A 17,162-nucleotide genomic window follows, 5' to 3' on the forward strand; every position below is an offset into this window, starting at 1 on the left:
TAAATCCAAACTTTTCTACTTTTGGTCTAGTGTAACTTCACTAGACCATGTCAGTTTCACCCAGGGTCCATCACTCCAGCAGTAGATTCTCTGTGTTCATTTGTTTTTAAAAGCCCTTTCAACCATTCTGAAATGGTGATCTAAATAGTGGTAGGAACTGTTGTTGTGTGGGTGAGGAAAGGCAGTGAGGAGTGAGAAAACCTGAGGAAAGCTTAATGCTTAGTGATCTCCTTTGCTTTCCCTGTGCAAGGAGAGAAAAAGTTGCACTAGAATAGCTTTCAGAAACTTCAGACATTCACTGATCTGAGAACACAGTAAGTCCCAAAGAAGGGGAAACGTGTGTAAATGAGAATTGAACCCAAGGGGATTTGTATACTGACTGAAGAAGAGCAAAATTTTGTCAATTGCCAACATTCTTTTAGTTGTAGATTGTATGCCTTGCTGTATGCCTCGATAAGAAAGTAAACCTTAGATGCCCTTATTCACAAACAAATTTATCCCGTATGTTGTGAAAGAACCATAAAATGCAGGTAATATGGCATTCCTAGCCCTTAAATTCATTATTTATTTGGAACATTTGTAGTTCTGCCTTATTCCCAGTAACTGGGACTCAAGGTAAATAACAAATATTAAAAACAGTGTATCATCATAGGTAAAAATAAATGGCACAAACATTAAAATACAGTCCCATCAATGTAGCCAATAAAAATATAAATAGCAATGTCCACATGATAAACAACACTTGCCCAATGAAAAGTCTCATCAGCATATAAACACTTAAGATGTGACCCAAAGGTAAGGGACGCCAGGGCTTGTCTTACCAGTTTTGCTGTCTTTCTGAAATGCCTTCGGAGTGGATCCCTGCGTCAGTTTTCCAACAGACCATTCCTAAGAGGGGCAGCTACAAAAAAAAGCCACAATTAGCAACAGTTGATTGTTCCTAGCTAGTAGAATGGGCAGACATTCTGTGCGGTGTTGCTGCATTGCTGTTCGGTGTTGCTGCATGAGCTCATAATGGGAGCAGCTGTGTTTGGGCTCAAGATCCTGACTGGCTTTAATGGTAAATACCCTGAATCCTGAAATAAGACATTATAACATGGAGTAAATGTTCCCAAAGCCTGGACCCTGATAATAAATGGGCTGGTATGTTCTCTACCAATTGCAGTTTCTAACTAATTTTCAAGAGTAGATCTATGTAAAACATGTTAGAATTGGCTGAGCTTTGACAGATTTTGGATCGAGAATGTAACCCAAAATGTAGGACCAGACTCATTTTTCAACCTTCAGGGTTTATTATTATTATAACCAAAAAAGCTAAACTAACTCAGGAACAAGATATACTTTTTATATATCTTGTTGGAAAATTGTAGGAAAAAATCAAGGAAGGCTCAGAAGTTAATTGACAAGTATGCCCAGTTGGCTGTTAGAATTTCAATAAATCAGTTCTGAGACCTCTTCAGGGCTCCAGCTTCTTTATATTAATATAAAGCAGATGTCACATTGGGCCTTTTCATGTTGTGAATAGCTATCCCTGATACTCAGGATGGAGTAGAGCTTTCCAAAACTTGCCAACTTTCCTTGAATTGCAGCTGTGGAAAAGGGAGAAGGAATAAACAAAAGGTGTTGGCAGCCAAACTTGGAGACTGTAAGAGATTAAAGCTTTGTATTTCTTGACCTGGATGGCCTAGGCTAGGCTGATGTTGTCAGATCTTGAAAGTGAAGCACTGTTGGACCTGCTTAGTATTTGGATGGGAGACCACCAAGGAAGTCCAGGGTTGGTACACAGAAGCAGGCAATGGCAAACCATCTCTGCTAATCTATACCCTTCAAAACCCTATAAGGTCAGCGTAAGTTGATTACAAGTAGACAGTATTTTCCACTAGGCACCTAGTGAAAACACTAGGCACCAACAGTGAAATTTTTAGGCAGCATGATTACTTGTTTCCCAGGATTTGTGGGGCTCTGCAGTAGTCTTTGAGGTTACTGTAGTGTACATCATTGTGGCTGGATCAGTGCAGCTGAGAAAACACATTTTTGGCTATTGTGGTTACCAACTATTCTAATAAAATAATTGGATCTAAAATTGAGAGCCAGCATGGTATAGTGGTTAAGAGTCGCATGCTCTAATCTGGAGAACAGGGTTGGATTTTCCACCCCTCCATACAAAGCCTGCTGGCTGACCTTGGACTACTCCCCGTTCTCTCAGAACTCTCTCAGCCCCACCTACTTCACAAGGTGCTTTTTATGTGGAGAGTAAAGGATTGTGATTGTAAGGCACTTTGTGACTCCTTAAGGTAGAAAAAATGGGGCATTAAACCCAACTGTTCTAAAAGTATCCCTAATACACTATAACAAAGCCTGTAGTATTGAATAGTATTAATTACTTATCCCTGCCTACAACATATAGTTTATGGTTGGTTAAAAAAAAGATTTACACAATCTCAAGGCCACCCCTTCCCACAAAACACTCCAAACCCTCAAGAGCATCAGATGATCAGCCATACTGAAGGCAGCAGACAGGATGAGAGAAACTAATAGCACCAAAAATATCGGTGTCCAATATTCCATGGTCTATCTTGATTGTATTATTTCTATCCTAGACTGTGGCTGTGTTCAGATGTAACAACAAACTATAATTAATCATTACTTCTTAATGTAACTGGTGTGTCAGTCCTATAGCAATGTGCAAGAAAGTTTTGTAGCAGTACTATGTTATGTCAAGAACGAACAAAAGTTTTACTAAGGCCTGCCTTTTCCTGACAGATGCATCAGGTATTTAACAGCTATGTGGCAAGCAAAAATAGCTTTTCTTGGATGAAAAGGAGGGCTGCACTCATTCAGTGTCTGCTCAATGCTATCAAAAGAGTCTGCTTTTGTCAGCAAAAAGGTACAAAAGCTGGATGGAATGACTTGTGTTTTATGAGTGATCAAGGTAGTTTTAATTGGGTAGGGTGAAAGAGGGAAGAAGCAAAATGACAGATAAAATGCTAGTTTGGTAGCTTCTTTCACTTCATTCTAGTCATTTCATCTGGATATTTGGGTTGAACATGTTTCATCTTTTTTCTTTCCCAACTTCTGCTCTGGAGAGTGGATGAGTCTCTTTTTGGAGATGTAACAGCAGCTTGGGAATCAGTTCTTGGGAGTTTAGTAGTGTTAGGTCATACCAGATGAAACATTCCTTGTTTCTCAAACCATTTCATAACATTTTTTTTATGTTTTCCTTATTTACCTCACTGGTAAAGATATCACTAGTTGCATCTCAGTTCATATTGCTACCGTTCTGTCCCAACTAGGATTCCAAACTGCTTGGAGAAAAATATATCTTGTTCTTTTTTCAAAAATAAGATCCTATTTACCTCCATGGCCATTTCTACACATTGAGCCTCTATTAAAGGAATAAGGCATTCTACTGTAGGAGTGGGGCATCTTGTGTGGTGTGGGTGTGATCTCGACCAATTGCAGAGAGGCAGGAAATGATGAAATTCTTCCATGTACTTCCTGTGAGGTCTTGGGGTCACCTTCTTCAGTATTTTCCTGCCTCTGCAGAGAGCAGACGCGTTTTTTGGCTCTGGCAAAAAACCCTATTCGTAGTCTGTTTGTGTCAGTCTGTGTTTGTCTGAAGTCCTTAGAGGGGTGAGTAAGCGCGATCCGACTTGGGGAAGAGTAGTCTAGCCGCCGCTGAAAGCAACCGCTTTCCTTCCCACCCACCCCTCCCCCACCCCTTGGCAAATAGAACGTTGGCAAATAGACCGTTAATCATGGACGCGAGGTCCTTTTCGCCTGAACGCGAAACCTTTGTTGGCTCCGCGGCGGAGCGCACACGCTCCGCAAAGTCAGGCGGCCATAAAGAAGGGGGGAGAAGCTCCACTCAAACGGACGCCGCAACGCAGCGCGCGGGAAAATCTGGCGCCTCCGAGCATGCGCAGTCATCCCAACCCGCCAAGAAAAAGAAAAAGACTAAAACGGCCGGGAGTCTAGCACCTTCCCAGGGTGTGTCCTTAACCGGAGACTCCATAGCTGACTCCTCCGGCCTTCCCAGGGCCTCGGAGCAGTCGTGCTACACCTCAAGCAGGCCCCCCGATCAACTGGTTCTTCCCTGTGCCCCTAACAGGCAAGACCCACAGGATCCTGAACGGGGAGATTCTAACACTGGGCAGTTAACTCCAGCCTCCTCCTGGATGAACGCGCCCCCTGCAGTTTTCGCTGAGTTCCTTAGAAGGGAGATAGACAAAGCTCTTGATGCAAGAGATCAAAGAACAGCTAATGCCCGCTCCTCTGCTCGGTCCCATAGATCCCGCAGTCCCCACAGAGAGGACTCCGGCTCCTACAGAAGGGACCCCTTAGCCCTACCTAATGAGGAGGAAGAAGAATTATCCAGTTTAGACGGCTCTGATGGGGGAGAAAAATTCTCTGACACAGAGGAAACCCCTGAGCCAGCTGTAGAACAATCCATACAGTTCTTTAAACTGGAAGAAATCCAATCCTTAATTTCTAAAACTATCTCCGCTCTGGATTTACGCGACCCTGAGGACACGGAAGAACAAATTCCCCAGCCTTCCATTAACGCTTCCAACAAGCCAATCAAGGGCTATCCAAAAGGCACATCATCCTAGTTCCCCGCTGATAGGGAGGGCGACAAGTATTTCCCTGTTCCTGAATGCTTTGTTAAAAGGATTCATAGGGAATGGCTCAATCCCACTGCCCACAAGGGCTTGCCCCCTAATTTTAAGAAAAAATATCTGATGCCTCAGCAGTTTCACGTCCTCCTCCAGAATCCTCCAGTTGATGCCCCTGTGTCCATCCTACATTCCGGGGCACTGGTAGCCAAAGAGGGGGAGGGCAATATCAAGGACCCGCTTGATAGGAGGTCTGAAGCTTGGCGCCGTAGATCCCATGAGTGGTTGGCGGCAGCCATCAAAACTCTTCGCCCTCCTCCACAGTGGCCAGAGCCTCCATGGTGTGGCTCAAGCGTCTCCTGGAGATGATTCCAGTCGAAGCAAAGGCATCAGAGAGGGCATCGAAAGGGTCCTTTCTGCCAATTCCTTCATAGCAGATGCCACCTTCGACGCCATGTCACTGGTAGCGAGATCCTTAGCCTCCTAACATGATAGCAAGACGCTTAGCGCCTGGATTAAGCCCATGGCAAGCGGACATACAATCTAAACACGTAGTGGCTGGTTATTCATACTATGGAGGGGCCCTATTTGGCAAAGAATTGGATGAAGTCCTTGTCCAAACCAAGGACAACAAAAAAGACGATGCCAAAATCTGTCCTGACACCCGACAGGTCCTCTACCAACAGCAAGTTTACCTTCCCGGTCCCACAAATCCTTACCCCGCGACGCAACGAGGCGGGCAAAGAACCACACTGGCAGAATCAACATTCCTTTCGGAACTACAAACAGTCCTTCAAACAAGACAACAAGCCGGGCAAGGCCGTCTCCTCCAATAAGAACAAGCAATGGCGATCAAAGCATCCCGGTGGGAGGCCGTCTCCAACACTTTCAGCACCGTTGGCAGGGAAACCACGTGGACAGGTGGACAAAGGAAGTCATCTCCACAGGTTATGTGATAGAATTCAACGTTATTCCACATCACCACCTGTTCATTCGCGCTCTCAAAGGATCCGGCCAAAGCCAGCAGAACTCTGGAGGCGGTTTCCCACCTAACCAAGATCCAAGCCATTGAACCTGTACCGACAGCGGAGCGTTTCTCCGGGACGTATTCACAGTTCTTTACAGTCCCCAAAAGAAATGGGGACTGGGGAGCAATCCTCAACCTGAAGCGCAGCAACAAATTCATTCGGGTCCCCAAATTCAGGATGGAAACCCTTCCGGTCTATCACGGCAACTCTTCGCCATCAAGATCTGCTGACTTTGTTAGATCTGACCCGAAGCCTATTTGCACATCCCTATTCACAACTCTCACAGAAAGTACCTGAGATTAGCCATACAGGATCAACTTTATCATTTCAAGCCTTTCCCATTCGGCCTACCCCCGGCCCCAAGAACCTTCTCCAAGGTACTATTGGCTCCAGTCATCATGTTGAGGGAACAGGGGATACACGTCTACCCCTACCTCGACGATCTGCTGATTCGTTCACGCTCCATCCCCAAGGCCATCGCCGACATCGAGGTAGTTCAAGAAACCCTAGCACAGCATGGCTTTATCGTAAACAAAGAAAAAAGCTCTTTCATTCCCTCCACACGGCTAGAACACCTAGGCGCAGTGCTGGACACGGTACAAGACTCCCTTTTCATACCAGAAGAGAAGGTAGAAAGAATAAGGAAAACGACATTACTAGTCATGTCCAACAGAAGATCGTCCTTGCTAAAACTGGCAAGTCTGCTGGGAACCTTCATCTCAGTAATCGACCTGACCCAGTGGGCACGTTTTCACGCGAGACGGCTCCAGCGATTCCTCCGTGCATACCAGCTGGACATTACTGCCAAGAAGAGACAGAAAATTGACCATACCCCCAAGAGTCCGTCTCAGCCTTCTCTGGTGGGCCGAACGCTCAACCTCAGACGGGGAAAGCGTTATCTACATGCTCATCGAGGTCAAGTCTTCACAGACGCCAGCCTTCAGGGCTGGGGGGCCACACTCAGTCAAATGTATGTCCAGGGAACTTGGTCTCCGGAAGAATCTCGGCTCCACATCAATGTGTTGGAAACTTCGGCGATCTTCCTTGCCCTTCAATATTTCCGGCCACAAATTAGGCGTCACCAACATGTCATCATAAGAACAGACAATGTTGCCGCGAAGATGTACATCAACAACCAGGGTGGCTCCAGATCAGCAAGGCTCCACTCGGAAGCAACAAAAATCCTCCAATGGGCCGAGGAGAACTTGGTATCGCTAGAAGCCCTACACATCAGAGGAGTCCAGAATCTAGAGGCAGATTGGCTCAGCAGACAGAATCTGTGCGAAACCGAATGGCGACTCGATCCACGGGTCTTCTTCAAGATATGCAACACCTTCGGCACTCCGGAGGTAGACCTGTTCGCCTCTCAGAAGAACCATCAACTTCCAAAGTTCATGACCCGACACTACCATCCACAGGCAGTAGCAGCGGACGCCCTGAACGCGATATGGCCTCCAAATCTTCTCTATGCATTCCCTCCTTTTCCCCTGATCCCTCGGCTCCTGCGCAGGATCATATCCGAAGGCGCCTTGGTGATCCTTGTAGCCCCCAGATGGCCCAGGAGACCCTGGTTCACCACCATCCTGGAACTGGCCATCGCAGAACCACCGACCTCTGCCAGTCACTGCCGACTTCCTGACGCAGGGCCCCATCATACATCCCGATCCCGCTTGGTGCAAGCTGGCCGCATGGCTCTTGAACGGGCAAACCTCAGGATAAAGGGTAATTTTGCACCGGAAGAAGTCACATCTACAATCTTAACAGCCAGACGCAGGTCGACGGTCAATATCTACAACTGTTCATGGAAGGCCTACGTCAGGTGGTGCCATCGCAAACGAGTCGACCCCACGGAACCATCCATCACCGTTACCTTGGAGTTCCTGCAACAGGGCTACTCAATGGGACTCAAGTGTTCCACCTTACGCAGACAATTGGCAGCTCTTGCTACCGTCATCCCTTGTGTGGGCGACACCCCCATCACCAGACATCCAGACGTTCTGAACTTCCTAAGAGGGGTAAAATTGTCCCAACCTGCGGTAGTCCACAGGTTCCCCTCTTGGCACCTGAACGCTGTCCTGTCGGCACTCACTAGGTCCCCGTTCGAACCCATTCGAACTGTACACATCAAATGGGTAAGAATGAAAACGTTATTCTTAATTGCAATAATATCGGCCAGAAGAGTGGCTGAACTTCGCGCCCTTTCAATAAACTCAAAATTCTGCGTGTTCCATAAGGATAGAGTATGTCTTCGTACAGATCCAACTTTCATTCCGAAGGTTAACTCCCCTTTCCACGTGCGCCAGGAAATCGTCGTTCCCAACTTCATGCCAAACCCCTCTCATCCCAAAGAGAAATCGTGGCACACATTGGACGCGCGACGGGCCTTAAAAGCATACATAATAAGAACGTATTAGTGCCAAAAAATCAGAGAGTATGTTCATCAACATTAGCCCGCCCAACTTGGGAGCGCAAATGTCCAAGGCAGCAATCAGTAGTACCCTGAAAGCCTGTATATGCGAAGCATACAAAGCTTCTGACTTACCGGTCCCTCAGGGAGTCACAGCTCATTCAGTTCGCAATGCTGCGACCACCGCAGCCTTCCGAAATCATGCATCGGTGGAAGACATCTGCAAAGCTGCCACCTGGTCTTCCATTTCCACCTTCATACGTCATTATAAAATCCGGTCCCTGGCCTCGGCAGAATCAGCCTTTGGCAAAAGGGTACTGGAAAGTATCATCGGGGACTAATGAAACCCACCCGAATTCGGGACACTGCTCGGGGAGGTCCCACACAAGATGCCCCACTCCTACAGTAGAAGGATCCATTGGATACTCACCGTGAAGGGTCTTTCTACTGTAGGTAAGTGGGGCATCTTGGCCCTCCCTAGTTCCATTTGTTTCCCGATGTTACTCTCTCAGTTATCAACTAAATTCATGTTTTCAGACTGTTCAACGTTTAGGGTTGTCGTTGGTGTTGTCACTGTTCTAGTGATCCTAGTTATTGCCGAGCCGTTGTTTTTCCTTCCGTGTTTTTGGTTATATGTTCCTGTTACTTAAGTGCTATACTACTATGCCAGGCGGGGGTACTGAAGAAGGTGACCCCAAGACCTCACAGGAAGTACATGGAAGAATTTCATCATTTCCTGCCTCTCTGCAATTGGTCGAGATCACACCCACATCACACAAGATGCCCCACTTACCTACAGTAGAAAGACCCTTCACGGTGAGTATCCAATGGATCCTTTTCCCCTCTACCTGTCAGCAACCCTAATCCCAATGTTGTTTCTCAATATTCTAGGTTTGATGGCATCTTTCATCATGAAAACTTGCAGTGCTCAGTGAAAGATATTTTACCGTGTTCTTTGTCCATGAAAACTCTTTGGAAACTGAGTAACCTAACTAAGAACCTTAAATTTGCATCATACTTCATAAATATTTAGGAGATGCGAAGGATGTTCAGATCATCTGAAGACTTTCCCATGGTCCGTTTCTTGGTGGGCTGTGAGTGACCATCTTTCCCTTTCTAGAAGAGATTTAGAAGGGAATTTTACAATTATTATATATAGCCGTGGTGGCGAACCTTTGGCACTCCAGATGTTATGGACTACAATTCCCATCAGCCCCTGTCAGCACGGCCAATTGGAATTGTAGTCCATAACATCTGGAGTGCCAAAGGTTCGCCACCACTGGTATATAACAATTCTTGTATGCCTTATGTTTTTAAGAACATAGGAAAGAGCCTGCTGGATCAGACCAGAGTTCATCTAGTCCAGCTCTCTGCTACTCGCAGTGGCCCACCAGGTGCCTTTGGGATCTCACATGCAGGATGTGAAAGCAATGGCCTTCTGCGGCTGTTGCTCCTGAGCACCTGGTCTGTTAAGGCATTTGCAATCTCAGATCAAGGAGGATCAAGATTGGTAGCCATAGATCGACTTCTCCTCCATAAATCTGTTCAAGCCCTTTTTAAAGCTATTAATACTATTAATAAAGATATTATTTATTTATTTATTTTTATTTTTATTTATTTTTTTCGATTTATTATACCACCCCATCCCCGTAGGGCTCTGGGCGGTGTACAATACAATTAATTATTAATGTACTCTGATCTTGTATTTTCATTCCTAAAGAATCCTTAAAATAACATATAAAGGGTGAAAAGATCTAGTGATTTTTGGTCTAAAATTATCTGTAAGTAATATTAGTTACATTACATCTTTCAGTTTTTAGAAACCATCCTGTCTTTGTGGATGGTTGCATGTTGAGGCATGTGTGATGTGTGATGAACCAAATGGAGAACAAGTGAACGCACCTGTGGCATTTAGTGCAGCCTACAGTCAGTTTGCTGAACAAACTAAGGTGACCACACCTTAAATTCCATGGGTGGAGAGCTAGTTATGAAGTAGTGGATCAAATACAGCCTTGTAATATTTCTGTCATTCGTTTTATAAAACAGTAGACTTTAAAAAAGATTTATAGAGAGAACAGTGAATGGCTGAGAAATTAAATATGTTTGAAGAAGTGGGTTTATACAGTAGATGATTTACAATGGTGAAACAAGGCATTGTCCAAGAACAAGGTTGTTGCTCTGTTGTAAGTTAAGTGGCTTGTAGCCAATTTTCAGATTTCCTTGGCCCCTAAGACCATTATAGTGTGGGACAATATTTTCAATTCATGTATGTTTAAAAAACTATTGCAAGAAGTAACTCTCTTCATCTTTGACTTTGTGTGTCATTTATATTGAGCAGAACATGAGCATGTTCTTGCTGCTTCTCTTGAGGTCACATTCACTGAAGTAACTAGTATGGGTTATCTGAATTTGATAAACGTGTGTTCCGAAGGGATGGAGGAAATGCTCTTGTCTTTTGATTGGAAAGTTGGGAAGCCTATTTTGTTAAGAGATTTCAGGAATGTTCCATCAAAGGGAACCAGGGATCAGATTAATAGGTAGGTGCTTCTTCAAAGAATATTTCCACGCATCTTAGGTGTTGTGGTTTCGGGCTGTATGGCCTGGTCTAGCGGTTCGCACGCTGGCGTTTAGCCTGCATCTGTGGCTGGCATCTTCAGATCCTCTGAAGATGCCAGCCACAGATGGCAGGCGAAAACGGGCCAGGAGAGAATGTTGCTAGAACACGGCCATACAGCCCGGAAACCACACAGCACCCAAGTGATTCCGGCCGTGAAAGCCTTCGACAATACATTTATCTTTATATCACTGTCCCTTTATGTAGGACATTTTCCTCCATGGATGTAACCTTGCTATTGGAAAATCTTTTACGTAATCATATGTGTAAATTGTGTAAATATACATTTGACCATAATTATATGTATTTGGAAATAGCTTCTACATAGAAGATGTCGTGTACTGCATGGCCACTGGAGCTAAACTAACTATTGCAAGGGAATTGAGAGATTTCCCAATTATAACGTTAAATGTGGGGCTTGTTATAGCACTTGCATAGGAGAATCAATGGGCAAGAGTGACTGATAATCTTTCCCTCACCTACTCACTGTTTCCTACAAATGAGCATGTGGCACACAGGAAGTTTAAGCTGTCTTGCCTTCTTACCATTCCACCCCAACATTTCCTTGGTTAGGAAAAATGGAATGGGAACCATTTGTTTGCTGCAATAACGTCAAGTTTAACTCTTCAGACAAAAGTTGGAATTCACTTTCCTCAGTATATGTTGAACTAGATTAAATTTGGGGACCTCAACCTTTTTGAGCCTATGGGCACTTTTGGAAATCTGACATGGCATAATGGGCGCAGGAACAAAATGGCTGCCATGAAATTGTTATCAGAGCCTGCCACAAAATTATTGCCAGAGCATGACTTCAGTGACACAGTGCAGATTCTTGTGTTATTGTGGCAGCTGCTGCCAAAGCAACATTTTTTAAAAAAAATCTGCATAAACAATAAAATTTTCAGTGGTTTGACACAATCCCTTCTGCTTTCTAAAAACACTTGCCAAGTGCCAGAAAGCATCAGTGTAGATGACTGGCTCATTCAGAAGGTTGTTTGAATTGCCAAACCTGTACTTCCAGATGAGAAATCAAACCTAAATTTCTTTGGTAAAATTGGCTGTCATCAGAGTGAAATTAGTCACCAAAGAAAGTGACCAATGTGGGATATCCAGAGCCATCTGTGGAACTGTTGTAAGCTTGGAAAAATAAATATGCCTTTCCGTTGTTGTCTCCTGCACTTTCAGTGGTCGGGAGCAGTCAAGTTTCCAGGGTGTAGAATCAATATGTGTCCTCAATAGTTAATGAATTAGGACTGAATTTTGACTGTAACTATTCATAGAGTGGTCTATGTCAACATACTAGCTATCAGTTGCAGAATCATTGTGATACTTTATTATACTCACACCACAACTAAATATCTGGGCTCCATGGCAACCTTCTGCCTAGGATTTGTCAAGCACAGTTCTGCTGTGGCCAAAGTTCTTTGGGGGATACTTACTAAGAAACACCAAACAACACAGAAGAAGGTTCTGGGTATATATATATTTTAACATCATATGAGTATTTAAGAAAATCTAATTTTTAAGAGGATTTTCAGAAAATGGAACATTTTTCTCAAAACACTTTAAAGCTTTTCCTGAGCATTTCAAATGTACTCATCTGAGTACTGAAAACATGTGTACTTTAGGAGGAGGAAGAATAATTTTTTGTGTGTAGTTTGAGATTCATCCTCGTGGAAATTTTGATAATGGGAGAACTGAATATGGGAGACTGAATTTGTATTCAACTATTTCATTTCACCCATGCTTGCTTTATTATTTTACTATATGTCTTAGTACAAAAGTGATAGACTTTGATCTTTATTTTCCATGGATAGGTCAATTCTGCACAGCAAATGTGTAACGAGTTGCAGTTGTAATGAAGGAACCCATTTTCCTATTTCTTATTCACATGCTTGCTGTGCAGGCAGCGATTAGAGCCCACAGAAACATTCCGGGTTACTTTCATTCCTCTCTTTTTAAAATTAGTTACGCAAGCATGCAGAAATGAATCCCCACAGCCTTGCCGATCTAGCTGCACCTGTATAGCTATGCAAATGCAACCCACACAATTGAAAAAGAAAAAGAGTTATCTGCAACAGCTGGGCAATGGCAGGTGGATTCTCTCTGACTGTGGACATCCCAGTGGAAGGGAGGAAAAGTGCTTCCTGCCTGGCCATTCGCATGGCAATGGCTCCAACCCAGGATTTTTTCAAAAGGATCTTTGGTTTAGCGATTTTTGAAAAACCCAGGTTGGGGGAATAAAACGGGGTAGGCTTGATTTGGTGGCGGGACCTGTGAAAAGCCCCCCCCCCCAAAAAAAACAAGTTATATAGTGTTCTGCACCTGTTCTATTTGCCCTGTGCTGAATCAAACATAGAAGACACCAACTTTAACAGAAGGGAAGGGGAGCAATTTTTGCAGATTTTCACCTTCCTCAGCAATCTACCATACAATTTCTTCCATTCTGTTCACAGGGGTCCACTATTCCATGGGGGCGGAAAGCAGCATGGGAGGCTGCAGCAAGAGGGGGAGGACTGAAAGTTCCTTTCTGTGCTTGTGTTGGAAACGGTCCCACAAGCCATGCTTTTTGGTACATAAGTGAAATGTAAAAGTTTTAATGACTTTCATTTTTCTAAAGCAATAATTCAAATACACTCTGAGGAACTGCAAGCTGCTGTAGGATATGGTACCAAGATATATTTTTGTTATGCAAGCTTAGAAAATATTGAAAATGTAATTAAAAAAAACAGTAGACATAAACATTGAAATAAACCTAAAGAAGTTTTCATTATCTGGGGTGACATTGGTTTAACTCAGATGACCAGTGAATAGCATTTACGATCCTTCTTGCTCATGACCACTCTTTCAGTTTCCTGATTTAACTGCATTTTGCTGCATTGATTAGCAAACTATGGTTACTGCTTACTTTCCAAGTCAAGAATCCACTTCCAATTGTGGGGCTGATTTTGATGGCAGTTACTAACCAAATTTGCTAACTTGGATGTCCTGGCAGACTGATTAGTGCTGTTCAATAAACTGGAAGGAAAATGGTGAGCAAGAGGAGAGGAAATACACTGGGTCAGGGGTCCCCAATGTGGTTCTCATGGTGCCTGCCAATATCTTTCCTGGTAAGAACACAAGAAGGAGCCTGCTGGATCAGACCAGAGTCCATCTAGTCCAGCACTCTGCTACTCGCAGTGGCCCACAGATGCCTTTGGGAGTTCACATTTAGGATGTGAAAGCAATGGCCTCACCAAGTGTTTTTGGAAAGTGAGTGGGGCTTTTCCTGGCAAGGCTTTTGACTGGCCATTAGAGATTGGATTGGCTATGGCCAAGCTTCTGACATCGGTGCCATTCGTGCGCCTCCCCATCGCTTCGGCAAGAGTCTTCTACAAGGTGGCGCAGTGGAAGTTCGCGATCTGTTTTTTCGCGACGCAAGCGCAAGCAGGCTGGCAGAGGTGTCGCTGCGAGTGAGAGGCGGCTCCCGCGATGGAGCCGCTTTTTTTTTTTCCTGATTATCGGTGGAATTACGATAACGTTGCCAGCCGCCACGCTGGTTTCTGTTTAAGCCCGGCCGATCGCTGCCCTCCGACCCCTGGAGGTCGGAGGACAGTGTATGGGCCGCGACGCTGCCAGCAGGCAACGACGTAATTTGCGACATCGCGGAAGTCGATGACGGATAGAGGGATACAGCGCTTCCGGCGCTGATCTTCGGAAGACGCTTCTCCCAACAACAACAACCCTTTAAAGTTGTTTAGTTGTTTAAGAAGGCCTGACGCCGACTCTGGGGAAGCGGGAAGCGGAGTCAGGTTGTCGCCAGCTTCGTAGGGGACGGCGCCTGGGGCGTGCGCGTTTACCCCAGGTCGTCGCTTATGGGCCGTATGAAACGTAGCTCTTTCTATGTAAATGTTTAAAGAAGTCGCTTTGGCAGTAGCTACAACCACAAGGATCTTTATTTGACTGAAGGGAAGACATTTTGGTGATCCTTGCATTAGTGTGATAACCCATAGTTCATATCAGCCTTCCAAATTGTGGTTTAAACCTTAGTATCATTATGCAAAATCAGGGAAACTCATACTTTTATAGAAAAATAAAATAATTCTGTAATGTTAATATATAGCAATAAGACTGGTTATTAGACTTTGCACTGGTTGATGTAATTTGTTGTATGCAAAAACCAGCACCACTAGTTTGACAAAATTTGACATTCTTATTTAATGTATATTCTCTTTCACCCTGTCGTATAATTTAAAAGAGTAACATAATTCAGGTTTACTTTTGTAGCTGGAATCCATGTTAGAACATTTGTCGCTTTTATTTTATACTTTCATTTTGAGCAACAAAATGACTTCAGAAAATGGAAGACTCTCACAGCTTGGAACAAGATTTTCTGTTAAGTCACTTGTTCCCTTATCTCTATTTTCAAATATTCATCAGTTGTTTTCATGTGGTACTGAAGATGGAAAAAACTGAGGCGAGTGGAAAGGAAAAGGAGTAAGCCTTGTGTTGTACGTAAACCTAGTTACTGAGTTGCTGCTGCAGGAGCAGTCAGTGCGTTTGGCAAATTCTCATATTGTGTTTTGAAGGTATTTGGAAGTGCTGAAAGCGATTTTCAGCATTGTTTTGAAACATAGTACTTGTTTCATAATTAAGTCAAATACGTAGTTGTGCTTATTAGTAAATCAGCATCTTTCAATTTTGACTGAAAATGACTATTTTAAAGCACTGCTTTTCATTCATTCTGTTCCGTCACCCCCGGTGTGCTTTTTCTCTATGGACTTTTTAGAAGGGCTTTCAGAGGTGTAGCTGTTCATGCCTCTGTCATAATGAAGTTACAGATATTTTAATAATTTGCCCAATTAAGTTTTGGTCTGCAAATTCTCCTACTGAAAATTAAGTAGCTGAGCACTTAACAAGGGGTACTGATAGCTGAGCACTTAACAAGTGGTTTCCCATCTTCTGTGAACAATGGAATGCTTTGCATGCAATATGATGAACAGCTCCTTTGTTCTTGAAGATACTAAAATTCAAAAATGGCTAAAATAATGATTTTTGGTAGCCCCTTGTTCACTATGAAAAATCAACATTGTGGTCACCATTTATTTGAGGACAGGTTCCATTCCAAGATTATAAAATGATGGTGATTCTCTCCCCCTCCCCCGTTTTTTTCCTCCTAGGATTGGCAGCCTCCATTTGCATGCGATGTTGATAAACTTCACTTTACTCCACGAATCCAAAGACTGAATGAATTGGAGGTAATCTATCAATCTTAAGTAAATAATTTTAATGGGCATTTTGAAATTAGTACTTCAGGCTGCAGCAGACAAGTGCCTTGAATGGTGGATTTATAATGTTTTAGGAAAATGTAGAAGTTTCAGTAAATATGCAACTGTTTCCTCCAAAGTAAGCTCCTGTGAACATTTGATTGGCTGTGATAGTTATGAAGTCACTTACCTTCCCATTCAGCTGAGTAGAGTTCTGACTGGCTGATCCTTTTTTAAAGCTTCTTTCTCCCCTAGTTTTTTAAAAATTCAAACCCCAAACTTAAACAATATACTGATGATAAATTATATTGGTACCTGAAAAACATGTTGAAAGGTTTCTGGAAAGCATTGGAAGAGTCAAAGATGGGTAAGAAGTCATGATAGCTTTATAAACAATTGAAAAGCAGCAAGAAGCCTTGGACCTTAGTAATCTAACTCTGAGCCTGGAGATGGGTGTAAAGCAGGGGTAGGGAACCTGCGGCTCTCCAGATGTTCAGGAACTACAATTCCCATCAGCCTCTGTCAGCATGGCCAATTGGCCATGCTGGTACGGCCTGATGGGAATTGTAGTTCCTGAACATCTGGAGAGCCGCAGGTTCCCTACCCCTGGTGTAGAGGATACTCACAGATCTTATCCCAATTCAGAGAGGCTTAGAGCAACAGGGATAATTTCTGCTGACCCATTTTAAAGATGTGGGGAAGGATTTATCTTTGCAGTCATGTTGAACTTTGGAGGAGGAACCCTGACTTCTTCTGTATCATTATGATGTTACCATCAAGAATCGCTCCCTTGTTGGAGAGGAGCAGGCTCAATGGCGAGTATAGTTGGCTACAAAGACTTCCTTAGTTGTGACAACATGGCTAAAATCTGTACACATATGTATATGTACTAGGGTAAGGAGAGTGAGGAGAGGAAATAACAACCAGGCTGTTCATCCTAATAATGGATTTGATTGTACATCTACTCTCATTCCTTTACTAGAGCAAATGAGGGTATAGTGTTTCCCCTCCATTTCACTGGTTATGTAGGCTGTAAGGAATTAAGATACCCTTTCTCCTGGACCTTAACAGATGATCAGCGCTATGAAGAGTAGAGAGAACCTGAGCATCCAGTGTGATGGCTTTAATGGTTGTTACTGGGAAATCTCTTTCCCTTTATTACTCTAGCATTTTGGACTTTATAAGAGTTCTCTTTGGTTCTGCTCAGAACTCTGCTTCCAGGGTACTGATACACCATAAATCAGTATCCAC

General features: G+C 43.7%; 1 protein-coding gene across 1 annotated transcript in view; it reads left to right on the forward strand.

The window, feature by feature from the left end:
- KDM5B (lysine demethylase 5B) overlaps positions 1-17,162 on the forward strand; it is a 68,559-nt gene that overhangs the window by 11,130 nt on the left and 40,267 nt on the right. Inside the window, exon 4 of the mRNA XM_048498832.1 lies at positions 15,825-15,902. Coding sequence (XP_048354789.1) covers positions 15,825-15,902 — 78 coding nt within the window. The remainder of the gene's footprint in view (positions 1-15,824; positions 15,903-17,162) is intronic.

This window comes from Sphaerodactylus townsendi, linkage group LG05 (genome assembly GCF_021028975.2).
Source record: "Sphaerodactylus townsendi isolate TG3544 linkage group LG05, MPM_Stown_v2.3, whole genome shotgun sequence".
Lineage (NCBI taxonomy): Eukaryota > Metazoa > Chordata > Lepidosauria > Squamata > Sphaerodactylidae > Sphaerodactylus > Sphaerodactylus townsendi.